Source organism: Tenebrio molitor, chromosome 7 (assembly GCF_963966145.1).
Source record: "Tenebrio molitor chromosome 7, icTenMoli1.1, whole genome shotgun sequence".
Taxonomy (NCBI): domain Eukaryota; kingdom Metazoa; phylum Arthropoda; class Insecta; order Coleoptera; family Tenebrionidae; genus Tenebrio; species Tenebrio molitor.
In genome coordinates this window covers 13,667,641-13,685,103 of record NC_091052.1, presented here as the reverse complement: position 1 = coordinate 13,685,103, position 17,463 = coordinate 13,667,641, and the positions used below count along the sequence as shown (strand labels likewise).

The 17,463-nt window shown below is 38.7% G+C and overlaps 5 protein-coding genes across 5 annotated transcripts; all 5 read right to left on the bottom strand.

The window, feature by feature from the left end:
• Positions 1–2,961: 2,961 nt before the first annotated feature.
• LOC138135275 (2-acylglycerol O-acyltransferase 1-like) lies at positions 2,962–4,663 on the bottom strand. Its single transcript, XM_069053974.1, has 3 exons — positions 4,329–4,663; positions 3,393–4,257; positions 2,962–3,337 (listed from the first exon to the last, which is right to left on the bottom strand). Exons 2-3 carry the CDS (start codon positions 4,255–4,257, stop codon positions 3,180–3,182), a joined length of 1,023 nt encoding a protein of 340 aa, XP_068910075.1. The 5' UTR covers positions 4,329–4,663; the 3' UTR covers positions 2,962–3,179.
• A 3,026-nt stretch (positions 4,664–7,689) lies between these two features.
• Positions 7,690–9,056, bottom strand: LOC138135397 (2-acylglycerol O-acyltransferase 1-like). The gene is made up of 3 exons (XM_069054119.1): positions 8,882–9,056; positions 7,940–8,804; positions 7,690–7,884 (listed from the first exon to the last, which is right to left on the bottom strand). The coding sequence occupies exons 1-3, from the start codon at positions 8,936–8,938 to the stop codon at positions 7,727–7,729; spliced, it is 1,080 nt and encodes a 359-aa protein (XP_068910220.1). The 5' UTR covers positions 8,939–9,056; the 3' UTR covers positions 7,690–7,726.
• A 1,810-nt stretch (positions 9,057–10,866) lies between these two features.
• On the bottom strand, positions 10,867–12,261 carry LOC138135313 (2-acylglycerol O-acyltransferase 1-like). Its single transcript, XM_069054007.1, has 3 exons — positions 12,129–12,261; positions 11,187–12,051; positions 10,867–11,131 (listed from the first exon to the last, which is right to left on the bottom strand). The coding sequence occupies exons 2-3, from the start codon at positions 12,049–12,051 to the stop codon at positions 10,974–10,976; spliced, it is 1,023 nt and encodes a 340-aa protein (XP_068910108.1). The 5' UTR covers positions 12,129–12,261; the 3' UTR covers positions 10,867–10,973.
• A 1,637-nt stretch (positions 12,262–13,898) lies between these two features.
• Positions 13,899–14,784, bottom strand: LOC138135044 (2-acylglycerol O-acyltransferase 1-like). The gene is made up of 3 exons (XM_069053679.1): positions 14,699–14,784; positions 14,111–14,595; positions 13,899–14,056 (listed from the first exon to the last, which is right to left on the bottom strand). Exons 1-3 carry the CDS (start codon positions 14,782–14,784, stop codon positions 13,899–13,901), a joined length of 729 nt encoding a protein of 242 aa, XP_068909780.1.
• Positions 14,785–15,287: 503 nt separating this feature from the next.
• Positions 15,288–16,806, bottom strand: LOC138135314 (2-acylglycerol O-acyltransferase 1-like). Its single transcript, XM_069054008.1, has 3 exons — positions 16,447–16,806; positions 15,526–16,384; positions 15,288–15,471 (listed from the first exon to the last, which is right to left on the bottom strand). Exons 2-3 carry the CDS (start codon positions 16,382–16,384, stop codon positions 15,314–15,316), a joined length of 1,017 nt encoding a protein of 338 aa, XP_068910109.1. The 5' UTR covers positions 16,447–16,806; the 3' UTR covers positions 15,288–15,313.
• Positions 16,807–17,463: the final 657 nt, after the last annotated feature.

The window sequence follows — 17,463 nt, the reverse complement described above, 5'->3', positions numbered from 1 at the left end:
TCGTTTTTTTCAGATCTGTGATTTTTTTGGAAAAACGGTGATGGCACCAACCGCTTTAAAATTCAATTTCCGAGGGCCCCATACTTTTTTTAAAATTAATTTCGAATTAGGTTTTAGTGTTACAGCTTCCTGCATAGTCCTCAAATTGCAATTTATTTTATTGTTATTTATAACGAAATCGAAAAAAGAAAAGTATGGGGCCCTAGAGGAAAGACGTATCTTTCAGATAAAAAAAGGACCTTGCCTTCATCTGTTGTGGTTTTAAAGATATGGATGTTTAAAAATCACCGTTTTTCGACCATTTCAAATCAGGTAAAGCCCACCCTTAAGCTGGTTTGCGTTCATCAAATTTAAATATTTTCCTGTTACAAAAAACAGTATCCTTGAGAAAACAGATTTTTGCCGGAACTGGAAGAAACATTCTTTCATTTCGCTGCTGCTCTAGATACTTGTCTTCGGGATTCTCTAAGTATTTGTATTTGTACTCTTCGAATAAAGTGATTAGTGACTGAACGAATTTGCTGTGCAGTTCTTCCACTTGCTCGTTGATAGGATTTGCGATTTTGGTGTGCTCCACTGATGAAAAGCACTCGATTAGAGTAGTACAACTTGAGTACTAACGAAAATCTTACCGACGGTGGTGATTGGCTGTTTCCGTGGAATAATCCCGAATGAGCACTGGAAGAATCCTCTTCCATAAATAATCACAGAAGCAACCCCTAAAGACTTCCTTATAAACTCCTGAACCAGTTGGTCGAACAAGTCGGTCTCACCAAAGGAGACAGCAGGCACTAGAGGAGGCAATCCATTTCTTAAGGCCACCTTCACAAATCCTTTTCTGTTCTTCACCACGAATTTGTACTTGCCGGGTTGAGAATTGCTTGCTTCTATCTCCGGGTATCTTCAACGAAACTTGCTGAAGGAACTTGCTCCGACGCTGAACGGACCCACGGGCATCACTCCGTGATTTTAACGGGGAAATACTTCATCATGTGGTAACACCACCGCCATTCCTGGACCCATTTTATGATGCGGCCGTCGTTCTCGCAAGTGTGTCGGTCGGGGTATATCCGGAGGACGTACAACGAAACTAACCACCACAAGCGCGTGAACTAGAGGAAGAACCAGATGAAGAAGCCGACTTCGCTCGAAATTTTGTTGGTTTCTTTATGGAAATTAGTTATTAAAAAAGCAATAAGTTACGTCATCAGTAGCCAATAGGGAGGAAACCAAGTTCAAATTGTTTGTTGAATATTTCTTCGTAACTATTTACAAAGAACTGGCTGCAACTTTCTGTAACTTTGCTTTTTGAGGCACTTTTTCTGCGAAGATGCGCGTAAATTAAAGCATTTTTACAGATCCAAATAATATGAAGAGTAATTTTTTTGTTAAAGAAGCAAATTTTCGATCTGATACTTGATGCATTCTACTGGACAGATGTCTGAAGAAGCTCAAGAGTTGTGAAATAAGAATGTTAAAAGATTCCGCGAAGATTTTACAAGAAAATGTGATCGCAAAAAAAACATTGAAGAGGTTTTCCGTAGATTATTAAAATGATGGGATCCAATCATTTCTACTTGGCGAAAAACTCCTACGAAAAACTTACAATAATTGTCCCTACACACAACAGAGCTGCTAGAGTGCTACTCCCACTTTAAATTGCAGCAGCATGCTCTCATGTTTTAAATGTTAATAGTGATGATGACAATGACGTATACGATTCCTATAGCGATTAAGCACTATGTAAAATTGAATATTGTATACAGGGTGATTCTGAAATAAGTTTGGAAAAAAAACCGGTAATTGGTGATGATGAGAAGAAGTCATAGACAAAAAATTTTTCTTACAAAAGTTTTTTCGTTTTCGAGATACAAATGATCGAAAATTTGCTCAAAATTGCTAGTACGCTGCTGAGTTAAAGGTGATTACCTGATTATCTTGGTAGTTTAGCAACAATAATAATCAAAGGTGCCCGTCAGTCACAAACGTAAGCTTACTCCTCTCGATCATTTCCACAGAAACATTTATAAAGCAGTGTGCTTGCACCTAAGACTTTGTTGTGGAGTTGATGTAACAATGGTTGCTAATGAAGTGAATAAATTCGGACAAATTTTCCCTATTCATAGCCGTCGAAAATACAAGGATAAGGGATAATTTCCATCCTTTTGAATTCACCTCCAAAAGTCATTTACGCAGAATTATTTTATGTCAAGGATAGGTACTCCACATTTTTTTCCAAACTTATTTCAGAATCACCCTGTATTTTTTAAATTAATACTGACGATTTTTGGCACATTTTTTGGATGTTTTGTAGCCGCCATTTTGTTTTTTTCACTTATAATTACACGAGATCTTTTTTTTTTCTGGCAGTTTTTTGAGTTTAATTGCAGGCAACAAAACTCGAATTATAAATGTCAAGTTTACTTCGACCCAAAAAAGCTTGAGTGTAATTCGGTAAGACAATTTAATGAATACGAAAAAGTACGATGATGCAGACCTACTAGAATCAGACGCTTTCAAAAATTAGGTTCCGTTTTGTCGCTGGAAAAGTTAGGGCAAACTTTTTTCGCTGTCATAGTGACAAAAACACCGCTGCTTATGGGATTTTTAGTGTATGAATTAAATTGTCAAAATTAAATGTTGGATTCTTAATCAGCGATCTGAAAAACCCCTATATACACATTTTCACAGAAATTGATAATTTTCTTCGTATTATGGCCAGATTTTCGGCGTTTCAGCCCACTGTGCGTCGGTGCATCGGGACGCACAATGGTTCGAATTCGATTCCGAGAAGTTTCATCTTAAGAAAAGCAAAGTTTTATTTCAAAACTCGAGTTTGGTGAAGTTTACACCAAGTGATGCTACTTACAGTTGATCGAGGCCACAAAGAGTTTGTTGGAAGCACTGTTGCACATTGTTAACTACAAAGAGTTAGTATAAATCCAAAGAGGCAACCAAGTGGTCTGTCGTGTAATTGCTACGTTGTCTTCGTAATCAGGTGTACCTACCGTCTTTAAATACGTTCATCTTTTTCTTAAGAGTGAAAAAAACTAATGATATGTGGCTTACGTAATTTTATAAATAAATTACAACGTTGGTTTTATCTGTGAATTGTCCTTATTATATTATAAATAAAAATTCTAACAACATTCGTTTTAGAAAGATTATTATTATTTATTTCACTGCAACTCTAAATGTTGATCTTCCGGGTTCTCTAAGTACTTGTGTTTGTACTCATCAAATAGAGCGACTAATGCTTGGATGAACTTGGCATGTAGCTCCCCTATTTGCTCATTTGTAGGATTTTCCAGTCTGGTAACTTCAATTGAGGTTCCCACTAACGAAAAACACTGATGAGTATGGTACCTGACAAGTACTAACGAAAATCTTACCGACGGTAGTAATTGGTTTTCTCCTCGGAATCATTCCGAACGAGTATTGGAAGAAGCCTCTTCCCATAAACACCACGGGTGGTAACCCAAGAAGTAAGTACTTCCTGACAAATTCCTGAACATTGCGTAGAGCACGATTGTCGATTTGGCTGAACAAGTCGGTCTCACCAAACGAGATAACAGGCACCAAAGGCGCTCCATTTCTTAAGGCCACCTTCACAAACCCTTTCCTGTTCTTCACCACGAATTTGTATTTCCCTGTTTGTGAATTGTATGCTTCCACCGCACCACCAACCATCAAATTCACGATGTGTCCACCTTCCGGACGGCTCAATTCGTAATTGAGTGACTTGGCCGAACAAGAAATTCCTCCAAGCGCCAAAGACAACTCCCGTACAATCGGCAGACATACAAAGGTATGGAGAGCCGCCGATTTCACCGTAAACTCCGGGTACGACTTGCGAAACTTGCTCCAGGTGCTTGCTATGGCGGTGAACGGACCCACGGGTAATATCCCGTGAGGAAAGCAACAGAAGAGGTAGTTGCGGGTGGGGTCGAGAGAGAAGCCCTGGGAGTAATCAATTTCGACAGGGAAGTAGTTCTTCAAGTGGTACCACCACCGCCAATTTTGCACCCAGACGCTGCCGTGGCCGCCGGACTCGCTAACGTGTCTGTCGAGGTAGGTCCAGGTGGCGTACAGAGGGACCAACCACCACAAACGGGTGGAGAGGAGGTAGAGGCAGACGAGCAAGCTGGTGAAGCCCCCGAAAACGAATACAGAGAACCAAGCCGCTACCGCCAACGTTTCGTATCTTCGGTGCATCGGTACCAGCAACGGCGCGAATTCGATTCCCAGAACTTTCATCTAAGAGGAAGGAAAAATATTTAACAGGACTCGAATTTGGGGAACTATTAAATTGTGGAACAAGTACTTACGTTGGGACAGAGCAACGAAAAATATATTGGGAGCTCTTTTCCCGAACAGAGGATTCGAGCAACTGTTACCTGAATTACAAGGTGATCAAAAAGAAAACAAATCAAGGGTGCTAAAGTGGAAACACTTTGAGAACAACATGTTAAATCATCAAAATAAGTCACTGATGTTTTGTCCAGTGGCGTATCATTTTCGTACTGATGGGGGGATTTTAAATACTCTGTTATTTGAATTATTATTAACTTATTACTTAATAAAAAAACACACGCTATACGGGGTATCCCAGAACTTGCTCCCCAGAGAAAAAAGGCGAGTTTCCTTTCTGTAATTGGTGTTTTCTGTAATAAAAATATACAAGTTATAATCATTTGTCTAATTATTGGTTAATTGAGAACTTACTCGTATCTATTCTAGCAGTCGTTAAAAGATTTAAGTCACTCTAAGGACAAAAATTTTTTTTTCACAAAAACTGCCGGAAATGTTCTCCATTGTGGTCCACACAGAGTTGAACTCGTCTCTTCATATTTTCTTCGAACCATTGACAATAATTCATCCGTTTGGGATAATCTTGGGTTTTATTTGTTGCAAAACACGAATTTCAAGGGAAACGAAAAATTTTCTGACAAGTGCCGTAAATCAAATTAACTTGCTGACTTAAACACCTTTGGGAAGTTGAAGGATGTTCTCAAACAACTTGTTGAATATTTACACCATTTCTAGAATTCGAACTAGAGACAGACCTGCTTTCTTAATTAATGATGGAACCCGATTCCTTCAAATTTGACAATATAAGCTTAATACATTGATAAACTTGTGGATAATAATCAATTTCCATCAGGTACGGATATCTGACTTGAAATTCTCCAATGCAAGGTGATATGAAGTCTCCATTTTCTTGTTGCACCCCGTTTCGAACGTAACATTCTAATGAAAATGCTTTCTTTTTAATGGTAAACCTCGTCTTACCATTTATTCAGGGTTAATTGTTGCTTACAATTACAGTAAACGTCTGTAATGACCGATAATTTGCCACACCTGCTCTGGTTTGTTTTCTTTTTTATCACTGTCTATGTATCCAAAGTCTGACCTTTAGAATATCAGACGCATTATTGTGCTTGCTTGTTTACTGAATACTCGACAATAACAAGATTATTATTTCGAATTTTAATTGTATTGTTCTTCATACGAATTTATAATAACAAGATTAACTTAAGGAAGGTCAGTTATAGATGTAAAAATCGAATTAGCAATAGGTGTCTATTAATGCAATAAAATTCATTCGCTTAAAACGATCACTAATAATAATTTATTCAATTCTGACGTTTTAATAGTTATTTATGGTATAAGTGGGTTATTTAAGATATTACCCACGAGAGGTATTTGTAACCTACGAGGGCTTGCCCGAGTAGGTTATTACCTCGAGTGGGTAGTACTTAATAACCCACGTATGCCATACAACGTTTTATCCAATATTCCAAAATTTTTAGATAATGACATTATTGATGAAATTCTGCTCCCGATGGGTTATGAACGTTAATAACCCACGGTGCTAATGGCAACGTGGGTTATGTATGTTATAACCCACGGTGCAAATGGCAACGTGGGTTAAAACAACAGACTAGTTATAGCCCAGTTTACTCAATTAAAACTAACTAGTAAAACACGATATTACTATTGAATGTTGGATAAACCGTATTTATCAACTTCATAACAACCAAGGTAAACAATTGTTTATTCGGTAGAGTGAGTTAAAAAAAAATTAACTCACTAGCGATTTAAAATTTTTTTAATTCAATCTTTGTTAAAGAACAGATATATAATGTACTCGTATGTATGTAGAACTTGTTCTTCCCGTGTCAAAACCTTCTACTTCTTTGCCCTGTGTCCTACAGAATGCTGCTTCAAAAATGTTTCTACTTGATGGAATCTACAAACCTTAATTTAGCACAAATTCTATAGATAAACATCCACAAACCTGTTTATATCGACATTTTCCTTAATCAATAACATTTTCGTCAGCTGTGAACGGTATGCCCACAATTAAGATGATTTTACAGATTTTAATAGCTCCGAAATATAAGCCAAACTTATCTTCACGTCGACCCCCGGGCGTTCTTCTTATTTCTCCAATTACACAAACAATTATACCCTTTTTCGTACAATATTTTAGATTTTACTGGCACTACTTTGCCTACTGCTTCTAGTGCTTCATTGATTACATCTTCCGGAACAAAAATCTCGTTTCGTCGCATATTTCTGACTCCGACATTTTTCACGAAAATTATTGACACTAAAATAATTGTTTATAGCAAAATGGTTGTCACGGAAGTGTTGCCACTGTCACAGACTTGATTTTTGTTGCAGTATGTTGCATAATTCATAATAATTCGTGAATTGAAACTGTCTGTCGCAAAATTGAATAAAATATTGTATAAACCGCGTGAGTTAAACGAATGTTTATTCATTCGAAGAATTAGCTCACTCGCGCTTCGCGCTCTTGAGCTAAACATTCTTCTCTTGAATAAACATTGGTTTAACTCACTTGGTGTATAAATATCTATTATTATCAGACACTTAAATTCCAATAAAAAAATTCAATAATTTTTTATTATTTATTATCAGACACTTAAATTCCAATAAAAAATTACCCAAATATTTTTACAAAAAATTTTTTTTGAAAAAACCGAAAACGCATCGTTGTCTTTAAGCTGGTTTGCGTTCATCAAATTTTAATATTTTCCTGTTACAAAAAACAGTATCCTTGAGAAAACAGATTTTTGCCCAAACTGGAAGGAACAATCTTTCATTTCACTGCAGCTCAAGATACTTGTCTTCGAGATTCTCCAAGTATTTGTATTTGTACTCTTGGAATAAAGTGATTAGTGACTTAACGGATTTGCTGTGCAGTTCTTCCACTTGCTCGTTAGTAGGATTTGCGATTTTGGTAACTTCGATGGGTGCTCCACTGATGAAAAGCACTCGATTAGAGTAGTACAACATGAGTACTAACGAAAATCTTACCGACGGACGGTGGTGATTGGCTGCTTCCATGGAATAATCCCGAATGAGGACTTTAAGAATCCTCTTCCATTAATATTCACAGACGCAAACCCTAAGTAATTCCATATAAACTCCTGAACCTTGCCTAGAGTACGACTTTTCAGTTGGTCGAACAAATCGGTCTCAACAAACGAGATAACAGGCCCTAGAGGTGCTCCAACTTCACAAATCATTTTCTGTTCTTCACCACGAATGATATGAGGCTTACGTAATTTTATAAATAATTGAAAGGTTATTTTTAACTGTGAATTGTCCTCATTCGGTAAGGAAATTTTACATTCGGACTCACAAATTATAAATAAAAATTCTAAAAACATTCGTTTTAGAAAGACTATTTATTTCACTGCAACTCTAAATGTTGGTCTTCCGGGTTCTCCACGTACTTGTATTTGTACTCATCAAATAGAGCGACTAATGCTTGAACGAACTTGTCGTGTAGCTCCTCTACTTGCTCATTTGTAGGATTTTCCAGTTTGGTAACTTCAATTGGTGTTCCCACTAACGAAAAATACTGATGAGTATGGTACCTGACGAGTAATAACGAAAATTTTACCGACGGTAGTAATTGGTTTTCTCCTCGGAATCATTCCGAACGAGTACTGGAAAAAGCCTCTTCCCATAAACACCACAGGTGGTAACCCAAGAAAAAAGTACTTCCTGAGAAATTCCTGAACGTTGCGTAGAACACGATTGTCGATTTGGCGGAACAAGTCGGTCTCACCAAACGAAATAACAGGCACTAGAGGCGATCCATTTTTTAAGGCCACCTTCACAAACCCTTTCCTTTTCTTCACCACGAATTTGTACTTCCCGGGTTGTGAATTGTAGGCTTCCACGGCACCACCAGGCATCAAATTCACGATGTGTCCACCTTCCGGACGGCTCAACTCGTAATTGAGTGACTTGATCGAACAAGAAATCGCCCCATACGCCAAACCCAATTCCCGTACAATCGGCAGAAGTACAAGCGCTTGTAGAACCGCCAATTTCACTGTAAACTCTGGGTACGACTTGCGAAACTCGCTCCAGGTGTTTGCTAGAGTTGTGAACGGACCCACGGGTATTATCCCATGGGGAAAGCAACAGAAGAGGTAGTTGCGGGTGGGGTCGAGAGAGAAGCCCTGGGAGTAATCAGTTTCGACGGGGAAGTAGTTCTTCAAGTGGTTCCACCACCGCCAATTCTGCACCCAGACGTTGGTGCGGCCGCCGGACTCACCAACGTGTCTGTCGAGGTAGGTCCAGGTGGTGTACAGAGGGACCAACCACCACAGGCGGGTAAAAAGGAGGTAGAGGCTGACGAGCAAGCTGGTTAAGCCCCCGAAGGCGGCCAGAAAGAACCAAGACGCCACCGCCAAGGTTTCGTATCTTCGGTGCATCGGTACCATCAACGGCGCGAATTCGATTCCCAGAACTTTCATCTGAGAAGAAGGCAAATGTTTGACTGGTCTCGAGTTTGTGGCATTTTTCCTAATATGGGAAAAGTGGTACTACTTACGCTGAGACAAAGCAACGAAGAGCATGTTGAAAGCACTTTTCCGAAATGAAGATTCATACAGTTATTAGTTACTTACTTGCGATATACTCAAAGTCTGACCTTAAGAATATCAGCCGCATTAATGTGCATACTTGTTTACTGCATTCTCGACAATTACATATAAGATTATCTTGAGGAAGGTCAGTTATACGGGGTGTCCGCAGAAAAGAAGGCGAGTCCATAACTCTCTTATTTATAGCCCCAAGGGCTTCAATGGTAAACTCCCAAATATTTTTTTTTTAATGCGAATAGATACTTTTTTTTAGTAATTCTGATAGAGATTCTTATTCTAAAAACAACAATGTATCACAAGTATACAAGTATACACTTACATAACAAAACTACATAAAAAAACTAAAAACGCTACTATCGTCTATGCGCTCCATTTTGTGCTAAACATTGGCGGCATCTTTGCACAATCCCTATGTTATCATTTGTCATTTGTTTTTCCAGCTAACTTAATTTGGTTATTACTTATTACTATTATTGACATATAGATATGGACTGCTAATGTAGGCTGCGCGAGCGAAAAATCGTAGAAAGAGAGAGCAATAAAGGGAACGCTGTCGCTACCCTTCTTTTGACGTCATTTATTATCGAAGGGCCAATAAGAAAATATCAGAGACAAGGAGCTGAGCCTCCTGTTATTTCCATCTCATTCTATACAATTTGGAAGCGCAGTCGTACATAGCAGTCCATCTCTATATGTCGATGGTTATTACACTGTAACGCAATGCATTTTGATAGCTTCTCGCTTGGTGCTCGTCATTTGTTTCAAAAGTTAGTGTTATTTTTTTATGCAAGGTTATACTTGTGATACGTTGTTGTTTTCAGAATTAAAATCCCTATCAGAATTTCTAAAAAAAAGTGTGTTTGAACAATTTTTTTTTGACAGTTTAACCTTGAAGCCCTTAGGGCAATACGTGAATTTAGTAGGCCGTATTGTAGCCTATTCACAACCATTTAATTTCGTGCACAGATAATTAAAATCGTCCGATAAATAAGGGAGCTATGGACACGTCTTCTTTTTTAGGGACACCTGTAGATGTAAAAATCTAATTTGCAATATTTGTGTATTAACTTGATAAGATTCATTCGCTTAAAGCGATCACTAATTATCACTATTATTTATAATAATTATATAATAATAATAATTAACAATAAAATTTACCAAAGCATTTTTACAAAGAAAAAGTAGAAAAATCCGAAAACGCATCGTTGTCCTTGATCTATTTAGCGATCATGAAATTTAAATAAATTCTTGTTATGTATACTTAAGAGGTTTTATGAAAAAACAGATTTTTGACAAAATTGGAAGGAATGATTGTACTTACTAGTGTAGTACCCGTTTGGTTTTTGGTAACACGAAGAGTAAGACAGTTCTTATACTTGGAACAGTTTTATTTATAACATTATTAATCTAAAAACCTCAACAAAAACTAAACATTCTTTCATTTCACGGCAGCTCTAGATACTTGTCTTCGGGATTCTTTAAGTGCTTGTATTTGTACTCTTCAAATAAAGCGAACGAACTTGCTGTGCAATTCCTTTACTTGTTCAGTGGTAGGATTTGCTATTTTGGTAACCTCGATTGGTGTTCCCACTGATGAAAAGTACTCGATTAGAGTATTACAAGATAAGTACTAACAACCTTACCGACGGTGGTGACTGGCTTTCTCCGTGGAATAATTCCGAATGGGTACTGGAAGAATCCTCTTCCATTAATAATCACAGGCGGAAACTCTAAGTTCTTGAAAAATTCCTCGATCTTGTGTAGAGTACAAGGTACAATCAAGTGATCTATCGAGTGATTGCAACTTTGTCTTCGCAATTATAGAATTATCAGTTATACCTACCGTCTTTAAACATGTTCATCTTTTTCTTGAGATTGAAAAGAGCTTATGATAATATGTGGCTTACGTAATTTTATAAATAAATTACAAGGATGTTTTTAACTTTGAATTGTTCTTATTTGGTAAAAAAATTTTACATTCGAGATGAAAATTTGTAAATAAAAATTCTAAAAACATTTGTTTTAGAGAGACTATTTATTTCACTGCAACTCTAAATATTGATCTTCCGGGTTCTCTAAGTACTTGTATTTGTACTCATCAAATAGAGCGACTAATGCTTGGACGAACTTGTCGTGTAGCTCCTCTACTTGCTCATTTGTAGGATTTTCCAGTTTGGTAACTTCAATTGGTGTTCCCACTAACAAAAAACACTGATGAGTACGGTACCTGATGAGTACTAACGAAAATCTTACCGACGGTAGTAATTGGTTTTCTCCTCGGAATCATTCCGAACGAGTACTGGAAAAAGCCTCTTCCCATAAACACCACAGGTGGTAACCCAAGAAAAAAGTACTTCCTGAGAAATTCCTGAACGTTGCGTAGAACACGATTGTCTATTTGGCGGAACAAGTCGGTCTCACCAAACGCAATAACAGGCACAAGAGGCGATCCATTTTTTAAGGCCACCTTCACAAACCCTTTCCTTTTCTTCACCACGAATTTGTACTTCCCGGGTTGTGAATTGTAGGCTTCCACGGCACCACCAGGCATCAAATTCACGATGTGTCCACCTTCCGGACGGCTCAACTCGTAATTGAGTGACTTGATCGAACAAGAAATCGTCCCGTACGCCAAACCCAGTTCTCGTACAATCGGCAGAAGTACAAGTGCATGTAGAACCGCCAGTTTCACCGTAAACTCCGGGTACGACTTGCGAAAGTTGCTCCAGGTGTTTGCTAGGGCAGTGAACGGACCCACTGGTATTATCCCGTGGGGAAAGCAACAGAAGAGGTAGTTGCGCGTGGGATCCAAAGAGAAACTCGGGACGCAATGCGTTTCAACGGGGAAGTAGTTCTTCAAGTGGTACCACCACCGCCAATTCTGCACCCAGACGTTGCCGCGGCCGCCGGACTCGCCAACGTGTCTGTCGAGGTAGGTCCAGGTGGCGTACAGAGGGACCAACCACCACAAGCGGGTGAAGAGGAGGTAGAGGCAGACGAGCAAGCCGGTTAAGCCCCCGAAGGCGACCAGAAAAAACCAAGACGCCACCGCCAAGGTTTCGTATCTTCGGTGCATCGGTAACACCAACGGCGCGAATTCGATTCCCAAAAGTTTCATCTGAGATGAATGCAAATGTTTGACAGGACTCGAGTTTTAGGAATTTTTCATAAATTGGGACGAGTGGTACTACTTACGTTGGGACAAAGCAACGAAGGGTATGTTGAGAGCACTTTCCGGAACTGAAGATTCGTACAGCTGTCACTTGCAATATAGTTACTCAAAGTGTGACCTTTAGAATTGTATATTTGAAAATGATAAGATTATCTAAAGGAAAGTCAGTTATAGATATAAAAACTTAATTATCAATAGTTGTGTATTAAGGCGACTATTTCATTCATTTATATTTCGGCCAATAGCATCTCGTCATTCAACAATGAGTAATAAAAAAATCAGTCGGTAAAATTAATTAAACCAAAATTTTATCGCCTTTACCTCATATTTAGAGCCAATAAGCGAAGATATTTACGCAACAAAATCTAAACCAAGCCAACTTTCAAGTGACAGTTATTTCATTTAATTTGAAAATAGTTTTATTCATGAAATAGTCCTCCGAATACCATTCGTGGTAAAATTTTGTCTGGCACAATTTTACGATCGATTTACTCGAGTTTGTTGTCAATTTATCTCGTGACATTGATCAAAAACCACTCGTCTGCGACTCGTGATTTTTTTAACAATGCCACTCGATAAATTGCTATCAACAAACTCTCGTAAAATCTGAAAATTTTTCGGACAAAATTTTACCAGTTATGACATAATATACAGTGCGTTCGTAAAGTTCGGAATAAAATCGATAAAACTGTAAGTAAAATCCTCGAAGAAGTCAACTTTGCGTTTAAAAAGTGCATATTTTTCGGTATTTTTCTTATGTTGACAGCTTTTCATCTCCTAATTCTGATAGACCTTCGTACTATCTAAACGATGAGTGAAAAAAATTGGTACCTTACATAACAATTTTTTTGAGAAAATTACAATTTTTTTCAAAAATTTAATTTAATTTTTTTGGTAACCATTTTTTTTTCTATGGGTTTAGTTAAAATGAAAGGTTTATTTTAATAGACCAAACAATTTAGAAAATTTGTGGCAGATAATTCGCGCTGAAACGGAACAAATAAGCCCTGACATTATTGAGCGCAGTGTACAAAGTGTGGGTGAGTGCGAAAGGTTGGCGGGAGGCAATTTCAACATTTGCGTTGAATTTTATTGTTAATCTTAGATATTTGTTTGATTTTGTCAATTAAAATTTTTACGTTAAAAATTAAATTAAATTTTTGAAGTAAAATTTGTCATTTTCTCAAAAAAATTGTTATGTAAGGTATCAATTTCTTTCATTCATCGTTCAGCTAGTACGAAGGCCTATCAGAAAAAGAAGAAAAAAGTGAGAGTTGACATTAAAAAAAAATTGATGACGTCATAATTAGGAGATGAAAAGCTGTCAACATAAATAGAGTAGGTACTGAAGAATATGCACTTTTTAAAAACCTCTTCGAGAATTTTTTTCAGAAATTAATACTTACAGTTTTATTGAATTTATTCCGAACTTTACGAACGCACTGTGTGATAAAATTCGTTCGGTTATAGCGATCACTAATTTATCAGACATTTAAATTCCAACTAAATATTTTTACAAAGAAAAACTAGAAGAAACCGAAAACGCATTGTCTTTGAGCTCTTTTGCATTCATAAAATTTAAATAATTTCCTGTTACAAAAAAGAGTTTTCTTGAAAAAAACGGATTTTGCCCAAATTGGAAGGAAGGAACTGAAAACGCTTTTGGGATGGTACTTACTAGTGTCCGCTTTTGGTTTTTGATAACACAAATTGTAAGACAGTTCTTATAGAACATTTTTAATTATAACATTGTTAATGTAAAAACGACAACAAAAACAAAACAGTCTTGCATTTCACTGCAGCTCTAGATGCTTGTCATCGGAGCTCTCTAAGTACTTGTATTTGTACTCTTCAAATAAAGCTGTTAGTGATTGAACGAACTTTCTGTGCAGTTCCTCCACTTGCTCATTTGTAGGATTTGCTATTTTGGTAATTTCGATGGGTGCTCCCACTGATGAAAAGCACTCGATTAGAGTAGTACAAGATGAGTACTAACTAATCTTACCGACGGTGGTGACTGGCTTTCTCCGTGGAATAATCCCGAATGAGTACTGGAAGAATCCTCTTCCATTAATAATCACAGGCGCAAACCCTAAGTACTTCTTGAAAAATTCCTGAATCTTGTGTAGAGTACGACCTTCCAGTTGTTCGAACAAGTCGGTCTCACCAAACGAGATAACAGGCACTAGAGGCGATCCATTTCTTAAGGCCACCTTTACAAATCCATTCCAGCTCTTCACCACGAATTTGTACTTCCCGAGTTGAGAATTACACGCTTCCGTCGCACCACCAGGCATCAAAATCACGATGTGTCCACCTTCCGGACGGCTCAACTCATAATTGAGAGACTTAGCCGAACACGAAATCATCCCGAGTCCCAACGCCAACTCTCGCATAAACAGCAAAACGAAGAACAGGTGCAGAATAGCTGTTTTCACGGTGAATTCCGGGTACTTCCTGCGAAACTTGCCGAAGGGACTTGCTATGGCGCTGAACGGACCCACGGGTATCACTCCGTGAGGGAAGCAACAAAAAAGGTAGTTGCGGTCAGAAGCCAAAGAAAAATCCGCAATCCATTTCAACAGAGAAGTACTTCATCAGGTGGTAGCCCCACCGCCATTCCTGGACCCATTTTATGACGCGGCCGCCGTTCTCACAAGTGTGGCGGTCGAGGTACATCTAGACGATGTACAACGAAACCAACCACCACAAGCGTGTGCACAGGAGGAAGAACCAGACGAACAAGCAGATTACGCTCGTACCGTCGGTGCATCGGGACGCACAACGGTGCGAATTCGATTCCGAGAAGTTTCATTTTAAGAAAAGGAAAACTACATTTCAAGACTCGAGCTTGGTGAAGTTTGCATCAAGTGGTACTACTTAAGGTGGATCGAGGCCACAAAAAGTTTGTTGGAAGCACTTTTACACACAGACAACTACAAGGCCTAAATACAAGTACAAAGGTACAACCAAGTGGTCTAACTAGTAATGGCAATTTTGTCTTCGCAATTATACGGTATCAGTTATACCTACCGTCCTGGAACATGTTTTTTTGAGAGAGAGTGATAAGAGCTTGTAATACGAGTATGTCGCTTACGTAATTTTGTAAATAAATTGCAACATCATTCGTTAAGAATATTTTTCATTCGGGGTTAAAATTTGTAAATAAAGAATTCTGAAAATTTTCGTTTTAGAGAGACTATTTATTTCACTGCAACTCTAAATATTGATCTTCCGGGTTCTCTAAGTACTTGTATTTGTACTCATCAAATAGAGCGACTAATGCTTGGACGAACTTGTCGTGTAGCTCCTCTACTTGCTCATTTGTAGGATTTTCCAGTTTGGTAACCTCAATTGGTGTTCCCACTAATGGAAAATACTAGTTAGTGTGGTACCTAATGAGTACTAACAAAATCTTACCGACGGTAGTAATTGGTTTTCTCCGTGGAATCATACCAAACGAGTACTGGAAGAATCCTCTGCCGTTAAAAATCACAGGCGCAAACCCTAAGTATTTCCTGATAAATTCCTGAATCTTGTGTAGAGTACGATTGTCGATTTGATCGAACAAGTCGGTTTCACCAAACGAGATAACAGGCACTAGGGGCGATCCATTTTTTAAGGCCAACTTCACAAATCCTTTTCTGTTCTTTACCACGAATCTGTACTTGCCGGGTTGGGAATTGTAGGCTTCCATCGCACCACCAGGCATCAAAGTCACGATGTGCCCCCCCTCTGGACGGCTCAACTCGTAATTGAGAGAATTAGCCGAACACGAAATCATCCCCATGCCCAACGCCAACTCTCGCAAGAACGGCAGAAAGAATAACTGGCGCAGAACCGCCGTTTTAACAATGAACTCCGGGTACGACTTGTGAAACTTGTTGCAGGGAGTGACCAGGGCGCTGAACGGACCCATGGGTATCACCCCGTGAGGGAAGCAACAGAAGAGGTAATTGCGCTTGACATTGAGTCCGATCCCCGGGACGCAATCCAAATCGATGGGGAAATAGTTTTTCGCGTGGTACCCCCATCGCCAGTTCAGCACCCAGACGCTGGTGCGGCCGCCGTTTTCGCAAGTGTGCCGGTCGAAGTGTATCCAGGCGAAGTACAACAGAACTAACCACCAGAAGCGAGTGAAAAGCAGGTAGAGGCAGATGAAAAGGCCGATGAAGCCACCGATGGCGAAACTCAGACAGGCGCCTGCCGCCGCCAAAACCTCGTATCTTCGGTGCATCGGGACGCACAACGGCGCAAATTCGATCCCCACAAGTTTCATCTAAAAATGGGGGAAACTGTGTTGCAGAAATCGAGTGCGTATAAGTGGTGAGTAGAACTTACCGCTGGTACGATCCAAGAGAGAATGTGTTGGGAACATTTTTTAATACTGACCGCTGAAGGAAGTTGATCACAAGAAAGTCAAAGGTTAGTCTAGAGTAATTCGACCAAGGCAGTACAAACTCGTTTAGTTGCTAATTGCAACGTTGCATTTTATCTTGACTATATCATTCATTACTTTATTTCCACCTTCTAAGTAAATGACACTTTATAGGTATTATGACCCAAAATGGGCCAGGGACAGCACCGGGCTCTCAGGGGGTTTTTCGGGGCAAGGGTGTGGGTTCAAAATGGGCGCCAGGCAACTTACTTTTTCTGAGCTGGTGTTTGTCTTGCCCAGTTGCCGGGACAAGTGCTCAATACTTATTCGTCGGAGGTTTTTTTTTAAAACAAATTGGTTTTGACTTTAAATAATAGTATATTATGTTATAAGTGATAGAAATGCATTATTATACAAGAGTGAGAATTTTGACCGTCGAGTGCGCTTGCGCACGAGTGGGACCACGACAAACGCTCCACGCAAAAAGTCTTGTAGGGAAAGTAAGAGAAGAACTATCTCAACAGTTCTTATCGTTCAAAAAAGAGGTACAAATACAAATTGATCAAAAGTTTAACACACTCTCAAACGGACAATTAAGGATCACGGAAAATGTTAAAAACGTCCTCCATCAAGATAAGCAACTATATAGTGAAGCCCTCAAACCTAGTAAAGATGTTGTTATTTTAAAACCAAAATCTTCCCAGAATGCCAATGTAACTTTTGAAACCCTACAGGATAAAATTAATCCCGAAGAAGTTCAAGTGGGCATCACAAAAGTTAAACGTCTGCGAAATGGGAGCGTCGCAATTGCTTGTTGCAACCAAGAAGAGGCCAATAAATTGGAAGAAGAAGTGAAGACAAAAATGGGCAAAGAGTATGAAGTTAAAAAGGTCAAGCCGCATAATCCGAAAATTAAAAATCGTGGGCTTTAACAATGAAATGACGGAAGAGGAATTGAAACAGTGTCTTATAAATCAAAA

Excerpts from the sequence above, each read along its gene's own strand:
- LOC138135275 (XM_069053974.1), bottom strand. The coding sequence starts at position 4,257 with ATGAAAGTTCTGGGAATCGAATTCGCGCCGTTGCTGGTACCGATGCAC. Across the intron at positions 3,338-3,392 it reads AAAACCAATTACTACCGTCG|TGGGAACCTCAATTGAAGTT; the intron begins GTAAGATTTTCG and ends GTTTTTCGTTAG.
- LOC138135397 (XM_069054119.1), bottom strand. The coding sequence starts at position 8,938 with ATGAATCTTCATTTCGGAAAAGTGCTTTCAACATGCTCTTCGTTGCTT. Across the intron at positions 8,805-8,881 it reads CTTCGTTGCTTTGTCTCAGC|ATGAAAGTTCTGGGAATCGA; the intron begins GTAAGTAGTACC and ends CCTTCTTCTCAG. Across the intron at positions 7,885-7,939 it reads AAAACCAATTACTACCGTCG|TGGGAACACCAATTGAAGTT; the intron begins GTAAAATTTTCG and ends ATTTTTCGTTAG.
- LOC138135313 (XM_069054007.1), bottom strand. The coding sequence starts at position 12,051 with ATGAAACTTTTGGGAATCGAATTCGCGCCGTTGGTGTTACCGATGCAC. Across the intron at positions 11,132-11,186 it reads AAAACCAATTACTACCGTCG|TGGGAACACCAATTGAAGTT; the intron begins GTAAGATTTTCG and ends GTTTTTTGTTAG.
- LOC138135044 (XM_069053679.1), bottom strand. The coding sequence starts at position 14,784 with ATGTACCTCGACCGCCACACTTGTGAGAACGGCGGCCGCGTCATAAAA. Across the intron at positions 14,596-14,698 it reads TGGGGCTACCACCTGATGAA|CGCCATAGCAAGTCCCTTCG; the intron begins GTACTTCTCTGT and ends GGGTCCGTTCAG. Across the intron at positions 14,057-14,110 it reads AAAGCCAGTCACCACCGTCG|TGGGAGCACCCATCGAAATT; the intron begins GTAAGATTAGTT and ends GCTTTTCATCAG.
- LOC138135314 (XM_069054008.1), bottom strand. The coding sequence starts at position 16,384 with ATGAAACTTGTGGGGATCGAATTTGCGCCGTTGTGCGTCCCGATGCAC. Across the intron at positions 15,472-15,525 it reads AAAACCAATTACTACCGTCG|TGGGAACACCAATTGAGGTT; the intron begins GTAAGATTTTGT and ends ATTTTCCATTAG.